At 46.4% G+C, this 21,440-nt stretch overlaps 1 protein-coding gene across 9 annotated transcripts in view; it reads right to left on the bottom strand.

The window, feature by feature from the left end:
• The window catches only part of MCTP2 (multiple C2 and transmembrane domain containing 2), a 264,060-nt gene that overhangs the window by 191,446 nt on the left and 51,174 nt on the right, over positions 1-21,440 (bottom strand). For all 9 annotated transcript variants that reach the window (XR_006203374.1, XR_006203372.1, XR_006203375.1 and 6 more), the window contains exons 2-4: positions 19,427-19,964; positions 4,309-4,371; positions 2,734-2,842 (exon numbers count right to left, since the gene is read on the bottom strand). Coding sequence is in view for 5 of the 9 variants with exons in the window: in XM_042941092.1 (XP_042797026.1) it covers positions 2,734-2,842; positions 4,309-4,371; positions 19,427-19,894 (640 nt within the window). In the remaining 4 variants the exon portion in view is untranslated. The remainder of the gene's footprint in view (positions 1-2,733; positions 2,843-4,308; positions 4,372-19,426; positions 19,965-21,440) is intronic.

The raw sequence follows: 21,440 nt of genomic DNA, 5'->3' as shown, positions 1-21,440 counted from the left end.
GTGCCGACAGTGTGGAGCCTATTTGGGATTCTCTGTCTCTGTCTCTCTCCCTCTCTCTCTCTCTCTCTCTCTGCCCCGCCCCCACTCACTCGTGCTCTCTCACTCTCAAAAATAAATAAACATTTTAAATAAATAAATTAAATAAATAAGTAAAAAAATAAATAAACTATAAAGAAAACACAAATATATCTGCCTGTAAGGAAATGCAAAACTCTAAAGGATAAAAGCGGCCATAGAAATAAGACATAACAGGGGCGCCTGGGTGGCGCAGTCGGTTAAGCGTCCGACTTCAGCCAGGTCACGATCTCACGGTCCGTGAGTTCGAGCCCCGCCTCAGGCTCTGGGCTGATGGCTCAGAGCCTGGAGCCTGTTTCCGATTCTGTGTCTCCCTCTCTCTCTGTCCCTCCCCCGTTCATGCTCTGTCTCTCTCTGTCCCAAAAATAAATAAACGTTGAAAAAAAAAATTTAAAAAAAGAAATAAGACATAACAGACTGAGAGAAAAATACTTGCAACCTGTAATAAACAACCATTAATGCTGAAAGTTACAAAGAATTACAAACAGAGAGAAGAAGAAACTCAAATGAAAACTGGACGAAACCCACGTTCATTACCATCACAATCCACAAAGTACAAATTAACTTTTTTTTAAAGTTTATTTATTTTTGAGAGAAACAGAGACAGAATGCGAGTGGGTTAGGGGCAGAGAGAGAGGGAGACACAGAACCCGAAACAGGCTCCAGGCTCCGAGCTGTCAGCACAGAGCCCGACGCGGGGCTTGAACTCGCGAGCTTCGATATCATGACCTGAGCCGAAGTTGGACGCTCAACCGACTAAGCCACCCAGGCGCCCCGACAAAGTACAAATTAAAATAAGGAGAGTCCACACCCAATCTATGAGATTGCCCAAAAGGAACAGTGATAAAAGTAGATATTCAACAATAGTAACATACTGTAAGAGAGGGCATGCTTTCTGCCTTCTGGAGGACAATTTGCCAGGGTTTCTTAAATTTTTAACAACACGTATCCCCTGGATCCTGACTTCTATTTCTAGGTTCTGTCCCGGTTGCTAACAACAGTTATCTTTTTTTTTTTTTTTTAATGTTTGTTTATTTATTTCGAGACAGAGAGAGAGAGAGACAGAGAGAGAGGGAGGGAGAATGAGCAAGCTAGCAAGGGAAGGGACCAGGAGAGAGAATCCCAAGCAGGCTCTGCACTGTCAGCACAAAGCCCAACATGGGGCTCGATGCCACGAACGGTGAGATCATGACCTGAACCCAAATCAAGAGTTAGTCGCTTAACCAACTGAGCCACCCAGGCGCCCCAACAGTTAACTTCCATGAAGTGCTAGAAGCCAGATGTAGTTTTAAGCACTTTATGTAAGTTATTACCTTCCATGCTTTTAACAGCCTACAATAAAGGTTACTATTATTACCCTCATTGTATAGATGAGGGAACAAACTCACAGAGGGGCCAAGGGACATTTCTTGAATCAAACAACAAATGGAGAAGGGAAGGCTTTGAGCCCGGGCAGTCTGACCCCACCGTCTACACTTAAGCACATGCTACTTTTTGAAAGATGTATTCTTATTTGTGCCAAAAACAAACACAGGGTGCTCATTACAGTATCATTTACGCTGCCGAGAAAGTTGAAAAAAAAAGCAGCAACTGTCAGTAGAGGAACTGAATAAATCACACATCATACTACGGAATGTTGCATAGCATTTAAAAGAATGGAGATATACTTGCATGGAAAACCATCGTCGCTCTTGAATACGTATCATGAAGCAAAAAAAGAGCTTATTGTGGGCTAATAGGGACATTACAGTATCATGTTAATTAAAAACATACACGTGTGGGGGCGCCTGGGTGGCTCAGTTGGTTGAGCGTCCGATTCTTGATTTTGGCCCGGGTTGTGATCTCACCGTTCGTGAGTTCGAGCCCTGCAATGGGCTGTGCACAGACAGTGTGGCACTTGCTTGGGATTCTCTCTCTCTCTCCCTCTCTCTCTCTCTCTCTCTCTCTCTCCCTCTGTTCCTTCCCTGCTTGTGCGTGCTCTCTCTCTCAAAATAAATAAACTTTTAAAAAACACACATGTGTACATGTGTGTGTTTTAAAGGCACAGAAACAGGGGGAAAAGTGAACGAATCAAATGACACGCAGATAACAAATATTCTCCTGAGGGAGCGAAGCCCCGTGGGATTTCAGTGCAGGAAGGGGATGGGGTTCAAAGGGCATCTTCGGCTCTGTGTACATTTGGGGACCTCGCACGGACATCTTTTTCTTACGTATCATTCTCACGTCTATTCACATATACACATATTCACACACATGCTCACGTTCACGTCGACATAAGAAATTATGTACTTCTTACGTATGTTCACGTCTTTTCTTATGTGTAATTAAAGTGGAATCGAGGAAGCGTTTTCTTGAGCAGCTGCTAGCCGCCAGGATAATGCTATTCTCGTGGCCTTATTTCATGGAATTATCACTCATATCATTATTGTGATGATTACTGTTCTTACTGTTGCCATTCTCGTTGTTCATTTAACCACACTAAAGGAAAGGAAGATGCAGGGTCTTCAAATAACTTTGCTGCAAATGCTCGATACCTTCGGGGTATAGGTCTGAGCTCCGCTCTGTTGCGCGAGACGAGAAAGGTGCACTAACAGCATAGAAACAAGAGTGGAGAAACAGGTGCGCGGGCTACAAGGCACCCAGAAGAGCCAGGCTTACCGCAGCGATCTCGGATGACCAGGTTGCGGCCTTCCTTCAGGTGTATGGTGAGGAGGTAGGCAAAAGGACTGGGCAAGTTACTCACGCCATCGCCGGCTTCCCCAAACATCTGCACAGATGGAGAAGGAAGGTAAGTCTGGTGTCTGGGGACCGAGGAAGAGAATTTCAGGAACACCTCTTAACTTGAGAGCAAAAAAAAAAAAAAAAAAAAAAGGGCGGGGGGCTGGGGGTCGCCACCTTCAAGCCTCATCGGCCACCCCACCCGCCTTGATGACCGGGTTACTAGGTCTTACTAACATATCCTCTATAATTATCTCCAGTGGGATTGTATCCAAATTCACGATGGGATCCTTGCAATATTTAACTCCCCCTGCCCCCCAAATCACACAAGGGGTATTATGCCCTCGGAAGTATATCGGTATCTGAAATACCCTTCAACTCAGCGATTTCCTGTAGGATTCTTTCTTTCTTTTTTAATTTTTTTTCAGTTTCTTTGTTTATTTTGAGAGAGAGCAAGCAGGGGAGGGGCAGAGAAAGGGTCAGAGAGACAGAGTCCCAAGCAGGCTCCAGCACTGCCAGCTCGGAGCCCGATGCGGGGCTCGAACTCACAAACCGCGAGATCATGACCTGGGCTGAAGTCAGGGGTCGGACTCTCAACCCACTGGGCCAGCCCGGTGCCCCTGCAGGATTCTTTCTTCTAGAACTCGCGGAGGAACACGAGGGAGGAAGTGGCAGGCAGAAATGCAGCTGTGGGGCTGGCCCCGACAGACATGTGAATGCTTCTGAGGTAAAGTGGCTTCCTCATTTTCTCCCCCTTCCCCCCAAGCCCTTCCACTCCCCTGCACCTCCTCCACGTGAAGGAAAAACGTTGCAGTTCACGTTCAGGACCGCTCAGCTGCCGGCCTCCGCGGCCCGCAGGTGCATAAGGCACCTGTCCCTCCTGTGTCCACATATGATGCCTTTGCATGCTCTCCCCTCGGCATATTTTTCCTCCATTCCCTGCCCCCGCCCCCCCGTGGTGTCTTCTACACTTAACCTTCAGTCTTCCTCCCCTCACCTTAGCTCACTCCCCTCCCCAGGAAGGCATCGACTCCCACAGGCCACCATGTTGAATGCAAGTCTCTTTTCGAATATTCATCAAACGAATCCAACTAAAGTTTCGAACCAGAGTTTTGCACTAGTCCCAATTGTTGTCTTTCCAGAGACAAGAGACAGATAAAGTAATTTATCATTCACTTTTTTGACATTCAATTAATCGATTCTGTGGCTAGGTCTCCCTTGACGGCCTTCTTTTGAAAACTCCCCCGTCTAGGTTTCAAAGCACTTCAGAATGGCTTTGTCTCCTTTACTCTCCCACTCAACTGGAGAGCTGCTCTGTATTTTTAGAAAAATCCGTCCCCGTCTGACAAATCAATAGACTCGGAATTAATCTCTTCCAGCTAGAATTCGCCAGGCCGGTCTTTGCAATGGTTCAGCGTTCTTGAAAAATAAAAGAGGCAAAGAAATACAGACGTTTGGTAAGAAATAATCTACAGTATTTGCTCTAGCGTTTGCTTTTAAGGCATTGTCACTCACAGATCGTTCTTCAAACTGTTGGGATGTCAGAGAAGCATTCAGATCACCACTGCCGCACAGCTTCTGTAAAGAAAAGAGAAAGAAACAACCTGCTTCAGGAAAGCAAAATGACATTAACCTACAGGGATATCCCCTCGAATGCGCCATCTGCGCGCTCAGTTTCGGGTACGCAGGCTGCTTTTGCGCGTGTGTGGCAAGTCCTGGCAACAAAAGTTTGATTCGGTGGAATCCACCTGCCTGCAGCCTCGGCCGTCGTGGTCACGATCGGAGCATCAGTGTGGATAAGGCTGATTCTCCTCCACCACCGGGAGGCTCCATCGTCCCTAGTCCGTCCAGGGCTTGGCGTGCAAGCTGCTTTCTTCCAGTGAACAAAATGCGAGCAGGAGAGTCACCCCACCAGCGCCCTCCCCGGGCCTGCCTGGCCCCCCGCCCACCGGAGAGAAATGGACGGATCATGTACCGGTGACCCGGGCTTGTCACGCAGGAGGAGACGTTTCAAAACGTGATCCGGAAGACCTTCCTCAAGCCGTACCTTCGTGAGACTGTACCGTCACCAACCCAGGGGTAAGAAATGCAAATTCTGAGCAAATGACCTCAGAATGAGAGGTGCCTATGTTTTCTAATTTAAGATGCCCAGGAGGGGCGCCTGGGTGGTTCGGTGGGTTACACTTCTGACTCTTAGTTTTGGCTCTGGTCTTGATCTCTTCGTCGGTGGGATTGAGCCCCGCGTCAGGATCTACACTGTGCAGAACCTGCTTGGGGTTCTCTCTCCCTCTTTCTCTCTACCCCTCCCATTCTCTTTCTCTCTCTCCCTCTCAAAAAAAAAAACAAAAAACAAAACAAAAGAAAACAAAAAAAAAACAAATACCCAGGAAAGGATCCCACAGAGCAACGAAATGGGTAACAGTCAACAGTCAGTAGTCAGTGTAGGATACAGTAGACCTGTCCATTACGCAGGTTTTATACGTACAACACAGGTTCCAGAAGAATCTGGGGACTCCTTGAAGGTTTCTGGGGCTGGATGTAAGGATGGCTGTCTGTATGCAAAGGCAGAGTGGAAGGGAAATGAGCTAATGATCTTCTAGCATTTTTGGATATGTTTCTGTCTGTCGGGCACATTATCCAGGGCTGATTTCCTGTGTGAGAAACACAGGGTCTCTCCCTCCAAACAAGGCTGGGTAACTCTGAAGTCATAGGCAAACTGAGGCAGACAGCAGACCTGCGGAGGCTGCTTCAATGACCTTGAACCACTGAGGGGAGACGCGGGGACCAGGGGCACCATGGCCTCTTTGGTCTTTCCTGTCCATCGCATCCATCAGAGAGGTCCTGACACAGGGCAGACATCCCGCCTGGATGGTAGGCTGCCTTCCAAGGCAGTGACACGCAAACACACACACACACACACACACACACACACACATTCTTCGTCTCTGTCTCTCTCAGAGAGAGCTTCAGGCAGCAAGAGGCCCTGGGTTCCCCAGCACGAGGGCAGCTCTTCAGCCCCTAAGAGGCACGGCGGGAGGGTGAGGGGCCGTGAACAAGCAGGGGTTCTCTGGTCCACCCCCTCTGCATGCAGGGCCATCACAAAATGCTGCAACCAGGCAGCCATCGGCCCTGATCACAAGGTGGCCTGAAGCCTGACAAGTCCTTTCCCAGGAAGGACAGAGGCCCTGGGACTTCTGCACCCATGATTCTCACACCGGCCTCCTTCTCCACCAGTCCCAGGCCTAGCATCCCTAAGACTGCAAATAGAATTCATTTACTTCAGATTAATTCACCAGGACCAAGGGTGACTTCAGGCACTTTGACCTTTCGTGAAGGCTCCCAGCCCTGTGGTCGGTCACCAGAGTGACCTTGGCCCTGGACATACCACTGCTGCCCAGCCAGGAAGAGAGCCCTAACCCTCAGTGCAGGAGAGCTGTTAGCAGACCAGAAAAGAGGGGACAGCCTCTACTAGTCATCTCCCCCCCCCCCCCCCGCCCGCCTCTTCACACTCCTATTTTGTTCTATGGGAAAGACACCCAGGATGGTTGGACAGGACTATCTGATGACCACTTTATGAGGACAATCAGAACCTTACTCAACTCCCCCAGTCTCAAAAGGTTTGCCCTTTTACAACACACACAGTATCTCCCGGAAGCTTAACAACCCCTCTTCTAAAAAATTTTTTTAATGTTTATTTTATTTTTGAGAGAGAGATGGAGAGAGAGAGAGAGAGAGAGAGAGTGAGTGGGGGAGGAGCAGAGAGAGAGGGAGACACAGAATCGGAAGCAGGCTCCAGGCTCTGAGCTGTCAGCCCAGAGCACGACGCGGGGCTCGAACCCACGGACCGCGAGATCATGACCTGAGCCCAAGTCGGACGCTTAACCAACTGAGCCACCCAGGCGCCCCATAAGAACCCCTCTTCTACCTGATTTATGAAACCAAGAGAGCCCAGCCACGCTGCCACGTCCAGAGCCCACAAGGCACCACGTGCCATCTGATGCTCTGTGGCCTGAAGACCCACCAGTGTCTCCAGTTTTAGGAAAAGAATCGATGTTCCACTTAACCAATCCTGTGCAAAGGCAATTCCACAAAGCCCCCAGCGCTGGGATCAGGATTTCCATTTAGAGTACGTGGTCATTCGCCAAAGACCGTGGTGGTCCAGAATCTTCTACTGTCAAATACAAAGGAGGACGGCCAGGCGCTCGAAAACGTCAACCCTCAGAGGACACCCCAGACGCGCTCTCCCAACTTGGCTTCGTTGTATTAATTAGTCCACATCCCCACCGTGGCTTCCACACCATCAAAACTGACAGCTTTTATCCAAATATGTGATAAGCCTTCCACTTACAACAACATGGAAATTAAATGTGAAGAATGACATTAATTCAACATTATGGCTGGTTTTACTCACAGAAAAGTCACACAACTTAAACTTACGGTTCCCACGGCCACCGTAACTGTCACACACCATATATACACACGAACGAAGGAAACCGATCACCGTAAAGAAGAACAGAAATGCTACATCGGCACCAGAGGACACGTTACAGCTGCTGGGGGACACATAACCTTGAATATTCCCCTACATTCTGCATAGAGCCTAAGATATTACCCACTGAATAGAAGGTACATTACTTCACTTCTTTGTCAACCCAGTAACCACGTCAACGGGCCTTTTCTTTAAAAACAGCACAATTAAGGGGCGCCTGGGTGGCTCAGTCGGTTAAGCACGCGACTTCAGCTCAGGTCATGATCTCACAGCTCGCGGGTTCGAGCCCCGCATCGGGTTCTGCGCTCGCAGCTCAGCCTGGAGCTGCTCCGGATTCTGTTTCCCTCTCTCTCTCTCTCTCTCTCTCTCTCTGCCCCTCCCCTGCTCATGCTCTGTCTGCCTCTCTCTCCAAAATAAACAGATAAAAACAGCACAATTAAGATTTTCCTCAAAGGAGTCCCTGATACCCCACTATCATTAGAATATATTTTTGATGTTCTCAACAAGCATAATCAAGCCCTCTGTTTTTTTTATTTTACTTTTGAAAACTTAATGGTAAAATTGCCTTTTTGTATATGTGTATAGTGCTACATTGTTTATATGTTTATTTTGAGAGAGAGAGAGAGAGAGAGAGAGAGAGAGAGAGAGAGACCAAGCAGGGGAGGAGCAGAGAGAGAAGGAGAGGGAGAGAGAGAGAGAGACAGAGAGAGAGAGAGAATCCCAAGCAGGCTCCATGTTGTCAGCTCAGAGCCCAACATGGGGCTCAATCCCACGAACCCTGAGATCCCGACCTGAGCGGAAATCAAGAGTCACTTGCTTCACCAACTGAGCCACCCGGGTGCCTCCAATGGTACGGTTTTTAACACACACATATATTTGAGGGACCACAACAATCAAGGCAGATCTGTCACCCCATTAACACTTATTCGTGCTATCCCACTGGGGTTTAAATCATCCCCAGCCCGCGGCAGCCACCTGTCTGTCTTCCTCACGTAATTTCATCTTTTCCAGAATACCACACACATGGACTCAGCCAATATGCAAACATCTGACACTGACGTCGTTCACTCGGCCTAATGCCTTTGAAGCCTATCCAAGTCGTCCTCTGCAATCATTCAAACCATTTTGGTGGCCGAATAGTATTCGATCCTACATTTATGCATTTGGTGTTGGTTTCACAAATGCCAAACACGTTATTTCTAAGGACACAGGGAAAGATGAATAATTTTGAATATCGTAATGCTAGGGGCGCCTGGGTGGCTCAGTTGGTTAAGTGTCCAACATCAGCTCAGGTCATGATTTTGCGGTCCGTGGGTTCAAGCCCCGCGTCAGGGCTCCGTGCGGACAGCTCGGAGCCTGGAGCCTGCTTCAGATTCTGTGTCTCCCTCTCTCTCTGCCCCTCCCCTGCTCACTCTCTCTCTCTCTCTCTCTTTCAAAAATAAACATTAAAAAATTTTTAAATTGAATATCATAATGCTAAAAAAAGGCTAATAGGAAAAAAAGGTCTAATTACTTAGAAACATTCCAAAATTATGGCAATAACAACGTGGCATGAAAATTAGGATCCGGTTTAACCGTCTCTCCCATAACTCTCACTGCTGCCTTTTGGATAAGTGGTTTTGTGTTTTTCGTTTGCTTTTGTTTTCAATGACTGAGAGTTTGCATTGGTATTTCCACTCTACCTGAGCGGAAATGGGTGGCAAGGTAATAAACTTTGCCTTCTCTTTAGGGAAGAGTCCTCTAGCTGCAGGAAGGCAAATTTATTAAAATTTAGCAGGATACGGGGAGATACGAGCATGGATGGGCCAATCATATAAAACAGAAAAGTCACCAAGGATCCTAAGAACAAGACACTGATGTGAATAAACAGTTTCCTTTTGTGTATGCTAAACGTGACCTTGTACAAATGCCACCTCCCATGTGGCTCATCCAAAGGCTCTCACCATGAAGTACACACAGGAAGCCAAATTATAAACCATGTAAACAACCGCGGGGGGTTTAAACTTCAGTAGGAGACATCAACCCACAACCAGGAAAGCTAAATGAGGAAAAAGCTGGCTCAGGAGAGCGTTTCTACAGTCTCTGGAAAATACTCGGGACATGTCAGTATGGCAAGCAGTCCCCATAAGACATATTGACTTAACCACTCCTCTCACGTCTAGGTTACCGAGAATCCGAACACTCTGGCTGACAGTGGTCACAAACACAAACACCCAACAAGACAAAGGAAGGAGTGAAATGAGCAAAGGGAATGGGATGGCGAGCCAGACCCTTAAGCACAGCCCGGATCCAGTGACAGAATCAAAACGACCCACAGGGCAACTAGAGAACAAAATTACGGTGTCTGGAGCACCTGCGGGGGGCTCAGTCGGTTAAGCGTCCGACTTCGGCTCAGGTCACCATCTCAATCCGTTCATGAGTTCAAGCCCCGCGCCTGGCTCTGTGCCGACAGCTCGGAGCCTGGACCCTGCTCCGGACTCTGTGCCTCCCTCTCTCTCTGCCCCTCTTCTTCTCATGCTCTGTCTCTGTCTCTCTCTCAAAAATGAACAAACATGAAAAAAAATTAAAAAAAAAACTAGATGTCTGTTCAGAAAATTCAGGTCTACCAAATGGCTGAGTCTATGCATATCACGTTTTGACACAGCTTTTGCAGGAAGCTATTGATCATACAATCAAGGTACACGTATTTAGTTTCCCCCCCCACTCCCAAGAGTGTTTTCTCTGTAAGTGATCACCCTGGAATAATAATATGCAAAATATAAGTCGTGTGTGTGTGTGTGCGTGTATGTGTGTACCTATATACCCTACTCAATCACATGTCAGTATTAATCAGTGACCAGCAGGGGCGCCTGGGTGGCTCAGTCGGTTAAGCGTCCGACTTCGGCTCAGGTCATGATCTCGCAGTTCGTGAGTTCAAGCCCCGCATCAGGCTCTGTACTGATGGCTCAGAGCCTGGAGCCTGTTTCAGATTCTGTGTCTCCCTCTCTCTCTGACCCTCCCCCGTTCATGCTCTGTCTCCCTCTGTCTCAAAAATAAATAAACGTTAAAAAAAAATTTAAAAAAAAATCAGTGACCAGCAAATTACAATCCACCACCTACTTTTATAGATAAAGTTTAAACTTTGAAACACAGCCCCACCTATTCATTTGCATACTGTCTATGGCTGCTCTCAGGATACAATCCCAGGGCTAAGAAGTTGCAATAGAGGCCATAGGGGCCACAAAGCTAGACATACTGATTATCCGGCCCTTCATGGAAAAAGTTGGCCCCTGGTAATACTCAACCATTCTTTTCCCGTTCAGTCATAGTTGTCCACTGACCTTTCACATGCTGTTTCCATGCTGTTACCAGTAGATAGTTTATTTCTTATTTTTTTTTAAATTTTAATGTTAATTTTTGAGAGAGAAACAGAGGACAGAGAGAGAGAGAGAGAGAGAGAACAAGTTGGGGAGGGGCAGAGAGAAACGGAGACAGAGAATCCAAAGCAGGCTCCAGGCTCTGAGCTATCAGCACAGAACCGGACACGGGGCTCAAACTCACGAACCCTGAGATCATGACCTGAGCCGAAGTTGGATGCTCAACCGACTGAGCCACCCAGGCGCCCCACTTGGAGATAGTTTAAAAGAATAATGGTCCCCTTTACATTTGCTTAGCACTTTATAATATACAAATACACACGGACTCCTATTAACTTATTTTAAGGGGCCCACAGGCTGTCAGGAGTATCATCAATTTACAAATGAAGAAGTCCAAGTGAAGAGATAAATGGCTGCTCACTAAGGGAGACCAAAGAGTTAGGCGTTCCCTTGACTGACCTGGGTCCTCTATTCTTTTCACAGTGCCCAGACTTGCCCCAAATCCAAAGTCAGAACACCTCTCCCGGCATGCTGACCGGTCGGCAGCTCCCTGCAGGGGCAGACGAGGCCCGGGAGTCACAAAGACTCTGGTTCCCACCTGATTTGTTCTACTTCCTAGCTTCGCGTCCTTGAAAACGCGACCTAAAATTCAAGACGTGGGAACCTGCCCACAAGGGGCAAAAAAGACACTCACCTCGCCGATTGTTGGGAGAAAAATGCATTCATTCAAAGAGATCTACTGAGCATTACCGTGTTTCTGGGGCCGGACAGCGCAGGAGGCTGCCTGTATGCAGAGCGAGCCAGACAGGTGGTCCAAGGAGATAACGCTCATGTTCCGTACCCAGCAAGGGTCCTGATACATAACCTCTCGGAAGGTGGTACCGGATTGGGGTTGCTTTCCTATTAGGACTATTATATTGCTCATGATTCGTATTAAGACAGGGGGTGTGTTTAGGAAGATGAGGAAGAAAACTCAATGACGGAGGTCACCAACCTGAGTCCCTCCCTTCATTCCCTCCACCACTCCCCTGACACTTGTATCATGACAGTTGGAGAGATGTCTAATGACGCCTCGGGCCCGTGGGACCTCCCTTGGCACACAGGGCTCATCCGCCTAGGCAGGCTTCCTGCATGGCTCTCTCCCCAGGCAAAGCTTCTCCTTCAGCTATTCGCCGCCTATAGGGCAGGTATCGCAACGCCACCTGTATATTACAGATCCCTGCCTTGCGAGCAGCACAGTATTGAGCCCCCAGCGCTCCTCTGGATGGATGCCCCTGGTGGGTACCCCGGATAGTCCTCGTGGTGTAGCAGGACCGCCCGACAGGATGGGAAAGTCTGCATGATCCAGCCTCAGAAATAACTCTGACATCTGCTGCCACCTCCCCCGCTCCTGTCCTGCCACACGGCCGCCTGGCTGTTCCTGAAACACACCAGGTGTTCTCCTCCCTGCCTGGAGCCGGTGCACTTACTGTTCTCTGCCCTGCAGAGGCTTTTCCTCCAGACGCGCACACACCTTCCTTCCTCGCCTCCTCTAGGCCGCCGGGTAAATGTCGCCATCTCAGAAGAGGTCTTTCCTGGCCACTCCGGGCAGAACTACCACCCCAGCACTGCGCAAGCATCTTCTGTGCTTTGTTTTTCTCCCTTCCACCTACCCCTCTCTGAACCTATCTGTAGCCTGCCACTGTTGAGATCAGGATAGGCTCTCCAGGAGGAAGTGGATTTTTGTCTCCCTTCTTGACCTCTGGGTTCCTGGCGCCCCGAGCAGCGTCGGCACATGCGAGGTGCTCAACGCGTGAGAAAGGAGGGAGGGAAGAAGAAACGGGGCACCCAAGCTGTGAAAGACCCTGCAACGTGGCGGACACGCCTGGCTCGCCGACACCATGAGGCTGAGTGATGATTTGGGGGATAAACCAAGAATCGTAAAAGGGCCCGAAATTGAAGTGCAGAGACACTAATGTACTCATTCACCAGCTGGAGGCCCGTTCCTCTGCACCGGTTTGTCATTTTGCTTCTTTGTGGTCACTAAACTGAAGCTCTGTGGTTGCCGAGTAGCGGTTCTAGAAACATCCCAATCAGGTACTTCTCTAAACCACTCAGCTCATCTATATAAGCTGGCACCAAAGCTAGTTATTTAAAATACCAACTGCCAAATGAAATGTCAGGAAAGGATGTATCCCGGTGGGGGCGGGGGGGGGGGGTGGGAATTACATGAATGGGGGGGGGGGCAGTAATCCTTCCATTCAGGGTTATTAGTTGCTGGCCATCATAATAAACCCATTCAAGCACTATAATTACCCCTGTATTTAAAAAGGCACAGTGGGGGTTGCCTGGGTGGCTCAGTCCATTAAGCATCCCACTTCGGCTCAGGTCATGATCTCACAGTTCGGTTTGTATGTTTCAGCCCTGGAGCCTGCTTTGGATTCTGTGTCTTCCTCTCTCTCTGCCCCTCCCGTGCTCACTCTCTGTCTCAAAAATAAAAGCATTAAAATAAATAAAAAATATAAAAGGGCACAGTGGACACAGAGAAATAACAACCAATATCTTCCTTTCATTACCAACTTTTTTAGATCACCAACTCGGAGGTGTCCCAGGTTAAAGGATCACATTTCCAAACTCCTTGCTGTGCACACAGTTTTGTGTACGGGCTTTGGATTCAGAGAGTTCCCAGATTGGGATCCTAGCTCTAACACTACCTGGATGACCTTAGGTAAGCCATTAAACCTTCTCAGCCCTCATTGCATTCTGGAAAGTGTACTGATAAAAATAACTATAGTAACACGAATAAATACAAATATAATCATAGCAGTGAGCCCATGCCTGCCCCATAGTTTTGGGCCACGAATTCTCTATATTTTTTTTTAGGCTTAAAACTTTATTTTGAATGAAACTTAACTACTAGGCTTTCCTCCCTACCTACCTGAGTCTTAGGCACATAACATGCCCTCCCTGACCACCTGCTCAGAGCGACCCTCTCTACTGACCTCAAATGGTCAGCTAGCACTGACCGGGGACTGAGACCACCTCGGATCCTTGGTCATGTTTTCCAATATCTGGGCCTACTCTCAACTACATCATCAACACAGAGGACGGGAACCAGAGGCAACTTTCTGTATTTCCTCAGTACCCGATTTTACAAGGCAAGAGAGAACATCTCGTAAAATAAGTACTAGGGAAGGAAGTGAGAAGAAAATGCAAAGAAAAAAAAAGAAAAGAAAAGCTATTCTCCCTCTGGGTCTCCTTAACTGTAGCTTCTCCATATTTAATCTGACATTTGGGAAGTCCATTAGTGCTCACTGTACATCCCCCTCCAACCCCCCCATCCAGGGCCTCCATGTATCACCACCTTCCTCAACCAGCTGAACTTCTTAAGGCTCCACAGCACCTAGCATGGTGTGTGGCTTAAAAGTCAGCTTCAGAGGGATGCCTGGGTGGCTCAGTTAAGCATCCGACTTCAGCTCAGGTCATGATCCCACGGTTCACGAGTTTGTGCCCCGCATCGGGCTCTGTACTGATGGCTCAGAGCCTGGAGCCTGCTTCGGATTCTGTGTCTCCCTCTCTCTCTGCCCTTTCCCCACTCATTCTCTCTCTCTCTCTCTCTCTTTCTCTCTCTCTCTCTCTCTCTCTCAAATATATAAAAACATTAAAAACATTATTTTTTGAAGTCAGTGTCAGAGAAACATGAGTCAATATATTTCACATAAACAAGGTTTGCAGAAAGCTGGGCAGGAAGAAAAAGAAGGCATCATCTCTGTTCCTCAGGAGCTTCCAATCTAACATGAGGCCAATTTCTAAATAACCAACTAAATACAAGGTGGGGTCAATACACCTAACAGATTCCCCAAGTTTTTCCAGGCCCTGATATAATTATCACTCCGTACACACTAATGAAGTTGAGGTTTATTATGATTTGACAACCATGAAACAGTGTGCTGTTGCTATCAAAATAACAGGAATATAAGGTGCCCTTTACCACCTCCCGTGCCCAAGTTTTGGTGATGGCAGCAAGGAGAATAAAACTGTAAGACCACCTTTCATCCATCAGAGGCCCGACATACAAAGTCATTGAAAGCAGGCAATCTGGTTTCCAGGCAACCATGAAACCCTACCGGCCTGAAAGTGAAAATAGACAGCTAATAAATTAATGTGTCAATCAATAAAAAGGGAAAGGTCATGCAAGAAAGCCTGGGTAAAAGTTTGGACTCGTCCTTGAACCCTACGGGGGGAAGAGACAGCCTATGCCACAGGACTTTAAGAATCGTGGCTTCGTGGCCTAGGCAGGTTGGCCATGTGGATATGGAGGTCATTGGCTCAAGCGAACAAAGTGTGAGCATGTCAAGATCTCCTTTGCACCTCAATCTCTATTGCGAGATGGATGGCTTACCAGACACCATTCAGTGTGGAACCTACCCGTCCTCCTTGCAGGGATTCATGTTCGTAAAACAATCTCCCGATTCTATGTGATCTCATGTAGGCCGACTTCCAAGAGTCCATACGCCTAACAGATTCCCCAAGTTTTTCCAGGCCCTGAGATAATTATCACTCCCTACACATTAATGAAGTTGAGGTTTATTACGATTCGACTTCCCAAGTAACTCGACAATCATGAAACAGTGTGCTGTTGCTATCAAAATAAATATTAGAGTCTATACGGTATTTAACCCTCATTACGAACAGTTAAGGTTGTCATTTATAGCTCTGTCTCGTGAGCATTGGGTTATCATGAGTTGGTCCTCGGAGCCAGATGGCCGCTGGACAGTTAATACAGGTCTAGGAGGCAGGTGACCTTCTCAGGGTCTTACCCAGTGACACCTTTGCCCACTACCAATTTGCTTTCCCTTCGCTACCTCCCTTACCTGTTCCAAACCCTTTCTTCCTCTACAGATGTCTGCAGAAAGAATGAGGTTAGCGCTCGGTAACAGCAAAAGTGGCATGCCAGGCAAACAAAAGCAGGGTAATTAACACTGACTGTACAGTCGGGAAAACGCTCACAGGGAGGGAGAATTTGATGGGTGAGAGGGTTTCCTGGAAGAGAAGTACGAGACGAAGAAGTGAGGAGGAGAAGGAGGTGAGATGCATAAACGAAAATGTCAGTGAAAAGCAAGGAAAGTGAGACAGCCTCACGGCATTCATGGGTTTTTCACTTGGGCCACCCGGCGGGTAACAGTGATGTTGCCAAGAAAAACGGTCTCTGTGTGTGAGAGCACTTCAGGGACACAAAATTCTGTCAGAACAAGTTGAGATCGGGTTTATGTGCAATGCCCACGGCGATCAGAATTGAGGGCCCAAAGAAAAGTCTGGAGAATCCTCTTCGACCAACGTATCCTTTATTCTAAACCTACTTTCTCCCATTTTGGTTTTATGGCTGGTTGAAGCACCTTCAGAGACTCTTCCAAGGCTCCATGTGGCTTCTCTGTTCTCACATTCTTTCTTCCTCTTCCTTCTTAATTTTGTGCTTTGCTTCCTCATTCCATTTCCCCATAACTGTCAACCTGCACCTTGCTTCCCTGCTGACACTGGCAGGACTAAGAAGAAACTAGAAAACATTCAGACACCATCATTTGGGGTCTTATCCCACGGCTGCGGGCTCAGCCTGGTACCAAGTTGCCATTGCATAAAAAACATGGAAGACAAACCCCAATGGGTGCCTCCGACCACAGAAGTTCCTTTCCTTACCCCTCTAGAAAGCTACAAACAAAATAAGTCACAGCAAGGATACTCGGTGAACATCTGATTGTCCCTGTGGGGCACTGGGTTTGTCACTTGCCAACCCCTTCCTCCCCGCTCCTTCCTTCCCCCAATTCCATGAAAGTGATAGAAACCTGGCCACTATTCATTAGGAAGGAAACAGATGGCCCACATCCTAGATACAGATTAGCCAACCCCAAAACTCACGGATTCCCCAGGACTTCCACCTTCATTGAAAAAAAAGAGAAGATGGGGTGCCTGGGTGGCTCAGCCCGTTAAGCGGCCGACTTTGGCTCAGGTCATGATTTTGTGGTCCATGAGTTTGAGCCCCGCTTCGGGCTCTGTGCTGACAGCTCAGAGCCTGGAGCCTGTTTCAGATTCTGTGTCCCTCTCTCTCTAACCCTCCCCCTTCATGCTCTGTCTCTCTCCGTCTCAAAAGTAAATAAATGTTAAAAAAAAATTTTTTTATTTAAAAAAAGAAAAAAAATAAAATAAAATAAAATAAAAACAAAAGAAAAAAAGAAAAAAAAGAGAAGAACAGATTTAAAGCCAGTATCGGACTTGGGCTATAAAGTCTACCCCTGTCTAAATCTCTGTTTTTCAGTTAATGTCATACAAAAAGAAATTTCATTTACAGTATGATGTGCTTCTTTAAAAAAAACAAAACAAAACAAGAAAATCAGACTTTAATTAAATCATAAACTGACGAGAACTCACAACAAAGACACTAACAAAAACCGTCCTAACCTGAATGTACACATTGCTATCATTGATTTCCTCATTACACAAATATGGAGTGAGCAGATGGTATGTGTCAGGCACACAGCAAGGCCCTCAGAAAACAAAGACAAATTAGATGCAACTCCCTTGGATATACCCACTGACCAAATTACACAGCCTAGTGGAGAAGATAAGCGAGGGAGTGACTAACTTCTATACTATGTAATAAGCTCGAGATCCTTGGGTAGTGGGAAAAGCCCACCCAATATGGTGGGGGGGGGGGGCAACAGAAGGAGGGCGGGTAGGCAGAGCAATGGACAAGAGAGAATCGCGGGGAGGAGAAGAGAGAGAGGGAGAGAGAGAGAGAGAGAGAGAGAGAATCCCAAGCAGGCTCCGCGCTGTCAGCACAGGGCCCAACACGGGGCTCAATCTCACGAACCCTGAGACCCTGACCCGACCCCAAATCAAGAGTCAGATGCTTAACCGACTGAGCCACCCCGGTGCCCATTTGCTTTCTTTCAAAGGGCTGAGCTAAAGGAGAAAATTAATGAAAATGTTCTATTGGTAAAGGACTAGGAATTGCAAGATTTTTTGGAGTTAGCCCTGAGAAGAAAAAATAACCACTGGCAACCAACCATCTGCCAACCAGCCGTTCACCATCACTAACCAGCCCCTTAGCCCAGCCCACCCTTCCCAGCATACATCGCACCAGAAAGTTCTTCAAGCCTTTGTTTCAGGTGCAGCAAAATGCTCACTACCCCCACCTACCCCACCCACAGGCCCGTGTTCACCATATTTCTTCACCTATCAAACCTACGCCGGCTTGCACAATGCCTCACATGACACATCTATGACCCACGCGCTGATTTCTCCTACCTCCTAAGCTACCAAGAGGCAAGGCTTGGATGTTTTGCACAGTTTCAGTATCTGCTGCCTTTAGAGCTGTACAAAGCTGTCTCTCAATACAACAGAACTTGAAGGCAGGGTCACTCTCCCATCCATTTCTATTTCCAGTCGTAACCCTTATGGTGCCCCAGAGTAGGTATGCAAATATTTATAGTCCGCAAAACAGTTTCACAGCACTAACTTAAAATAAAAAAATTCTAATCTGAGAGCGTTAGCCGGTCAAAGCCAAGAAACCCACCCATTTTTTTTTTTCTGATAACTTATAAGTACCAAGATAAAGATTAACTTCAGTATCTAATTCTCAATGTTACCCCCTTCCCACTCAACTGTGAATTATGAGCTATGTTTAATAATTCACCTAATTTATATTTTGATGAACAGAAATAGAACCTTTCAATTTATAAACAACAATAAAAACCATAACCTCATTGCAAAACGAATTTCCTAAATGCAAGGGGCAGTGAAAAAGATAGTCATTGAATGGCTAAGGGTGTTTTATTGTAATGTTTCCAAAGGAATCTGGTCACACCTTCCGAGTACCCACGATCCATTCTGTAATGACACCCAAAGATATGACATAATTAACAGGCTTTGGTTCTGAAAGTAAAACCAAAATGCTCAGTTAAATAACCAGCTTCCCATGCAATTATAACATTAACCTGGAATATAAAAAAAAAACAAAAACAAAACTTAACTTCCCTCGACACCACAACATACTTCAGTGCCATTAATGTGGAAATTAAAAAAAAAAAAAAAAAACTAATATCATCCAAATCATGATTTAGTAATCTGGTGGCTGAATTTACATGAAATTCATTCTAGAAGTACACGATTTGTCTCATAACTAGATTTGGTTCTTTTATCTTATTGAAATACCAGAGCTTTGTAAAATCAGTGAATCTGTAAGAATTTGCATCCTTCAGATTTCTTGCTTTTGGTGTTTTTTAGAGCATGCAAGTGAAGCTGTCCACAAACCAGTATCCACACGTGTGCCCTAGCACATACACATGTGCACACGCCCATGCATTCTTGCGTATGGAGGACCGAGCAGTGGTGGAGAGAGAGACACGTGTACGCTTAAAGCAGAAAGTTCAAGGAAAAGTTATGCTCTTAATTTCTTTGGCAGGGAGATGGAAAAAGGCAAACCCATCCAATAGGGCTTTTAATGCCTTAAAGTATCCCAGAAAGGTTGTCTGTAATAGTTTTAAAATACACAGAGGTCAACCCTAAAACAGACGGGAACAGTGGGTGCAATCAATATCACCTGAATCTACATTCTTGTAAATGACATTCTTTCCATCCAAGCTAACCACAAAAATAACTCCCAACCAAATTTTCCAAGGGCATCGAGTGCACTTAAAACAGAGAGGAAGAAAGAAAGAAAGAAAGAAAGAAAGAAAGAAAGAAAGAAAGAAAGAAAAGAAAGAAAAGAAAAGAAAGGAAAAAGGAATAGGAAAGCGCCCAGCCCTGGTCTCACCTCCGGCTCTTCCAGTGCATCTTCTTCAAGGGGAGTTTTCTGGAGCAGATCCAAGATGTCATTGCTGGAAGGTCTCCTGTCCTCGGCAGGGGAGGCATAGGCCTCCTCGGAGTCTGTTTCCCCCACGTGGAGGTGGCCTGCTTCTTCCTGGCTCCAATCCAATTCTTCTTCAGACTGTTTCAAGGAGCTACTGCTGCTCTTGGGAAAGATCCCTGCAGTCGACAGGCTGCTGGGCACTGAGGTATAGGACGACTGGGGCCCAGAGTAAGGCCGCCCCTCTGGGGCCAAGGCCTCGGCCTCCAGGAGGTCAGGGACAGAAAGGCTGAGGCGGCGGTCCAGGGGACGCCTTGCCCTTAGATCTAGGGGTTTGTTTGCATTCTTCTTCACCCTCCTCTTGCTCAGGTTGATTAACAAAGGCCTGGTCCGCTGTTTCAAAGAGCCCCAGACAGATGGTTTATCCATATCCATGACTGCACGAAGACCCAGGAAATCACGCCATGAGAGAGTGTCTCTCTACGGAAAACAACTTCAGTGGATCCTAGAAAACAGAATATAAGAAGACAGAACATGAGCCTTCGCGGCGGTAGCCGAGCACATCAAAGCTTAAAATGTGACTTGAAAGTCTCACATTTTCCACTAAGGGATCAAGACTGAAGCATTTGATCGGTAATGTCTGCAAGTATTTTTTTTAATGTTTTTTAATGTTTTATTTTTATTTTGGGGGTGGGGGGAGGGACAGAGAGAGAGGGAGACACAGAATCTGAGTGTGAGTGATAGGAATGCCCCACAAATAAATATGTAATTACACAGACTGGTAAATGCTATGCAGGAAAGGGGGTCATTTGAGATATTACAGACTGGACTCAATAGGGATCAAATCAAAATCAAATTTGGATACAAGAAAATGAAACGGGACCACTTTCTTTCACCAAACACAAAAATAACTTCAAAATGGATTAAAGATCTGAACAAGAGACCTGAAACAATAAAAATCCTGGAAGAGAGCACAGGTAGTAATCTGACATTGGCTGTACCATTTTTTTTTTTTAGATATATCTCCTGAGAGAAGGGAAATAAGAGGAAAAACAAACTATTGGAACTACATCAAAATAAAAAGCTTCTGCACAGCAAAGAAAACAACAACAGTCAACAATCAGGCAACATGCTGAATGGGAGAAGATATTTTCAAATGACATATCTGATAAAGGGTTAGTATCCAAAATAGGTAAAGAACTTATATAATTCAACACCCAAGAAATAAGTAATCCAATTAAAAGTGGGCAGAAGACATGAACAGACATTTCTCCAAAGAAGACATCTAGATGGCCAAAAGACACATGAAAAGATGTTCAACATCACTCATCATCAGGAAAATGCAAATCAAAGCTACAAGGAGATATTACCTTAAGTCTGTAAGAATGGCTAAAATCAAAATCATAAGAAACACCAAGTGTTGGCGAGGATGTGGAGAAACAGGAACCCCTATGCGCTGTTGGTGGAAATGCAAATTGAGGCAGCCACTCTGGAAAACAGCATGGAGGTTTCTCAAAAAATTAAAAATAGAACTATCCTATGATCCAGGAATTGCACTACTGGGTATGTACCCAAAGAAGAGAAAAAAATTAATTCCAAGGGATACGTGTGCCCCTATGTTTAATGCAGCATTATTTACAACAGCCAAACTATGGAAGCATCCCAAGTGTCTGTCAAGAGATAACGGGATAAAGAAGGTGTGGTAGAAATATTTGTGTAGGGGCGCCTGGGTGGCTCAGTCGGTTGAGCAGCCGACTTCGGCTCAGGTCATGATCTCGCAGTCCGTGAGTTCGAGCGCCGTGTCGGGCTCTGTGCTGACAGCTCAGAGCCTGAAGCCTGTTTCAGATTCTGTGTCTCCCTCTCTCTGACCCTCCCCCGTTCATGCTCTGCCTCTCTCTGTCTCAAAAATAAATAAACATTAAAAAAAATTTAAAAAAAAAAAGAAATATTTGTGTATACATATACACAATAGAATATTATC

The sequence above is a fragment of the Panthera leo genome, chromosome B3 (genome assembly GCF_018350215.1).
Source record: "Panthera leo isolate Ple1 chromosome B3, P.leo_Ple1_pat1.1, whole genome shotgun sequence".
Taxonomy (NCBI): Eukaryota; Metazoa; Chordata; class Mammalia; order Carnivora; family Felidae; genus Panthera; species Panthera leo.
The sequence above is the reverse complement of the archived record's forward strand: the minus strand, read 5'-3'. Positions and strand labels throughout refer to the sequence as shown.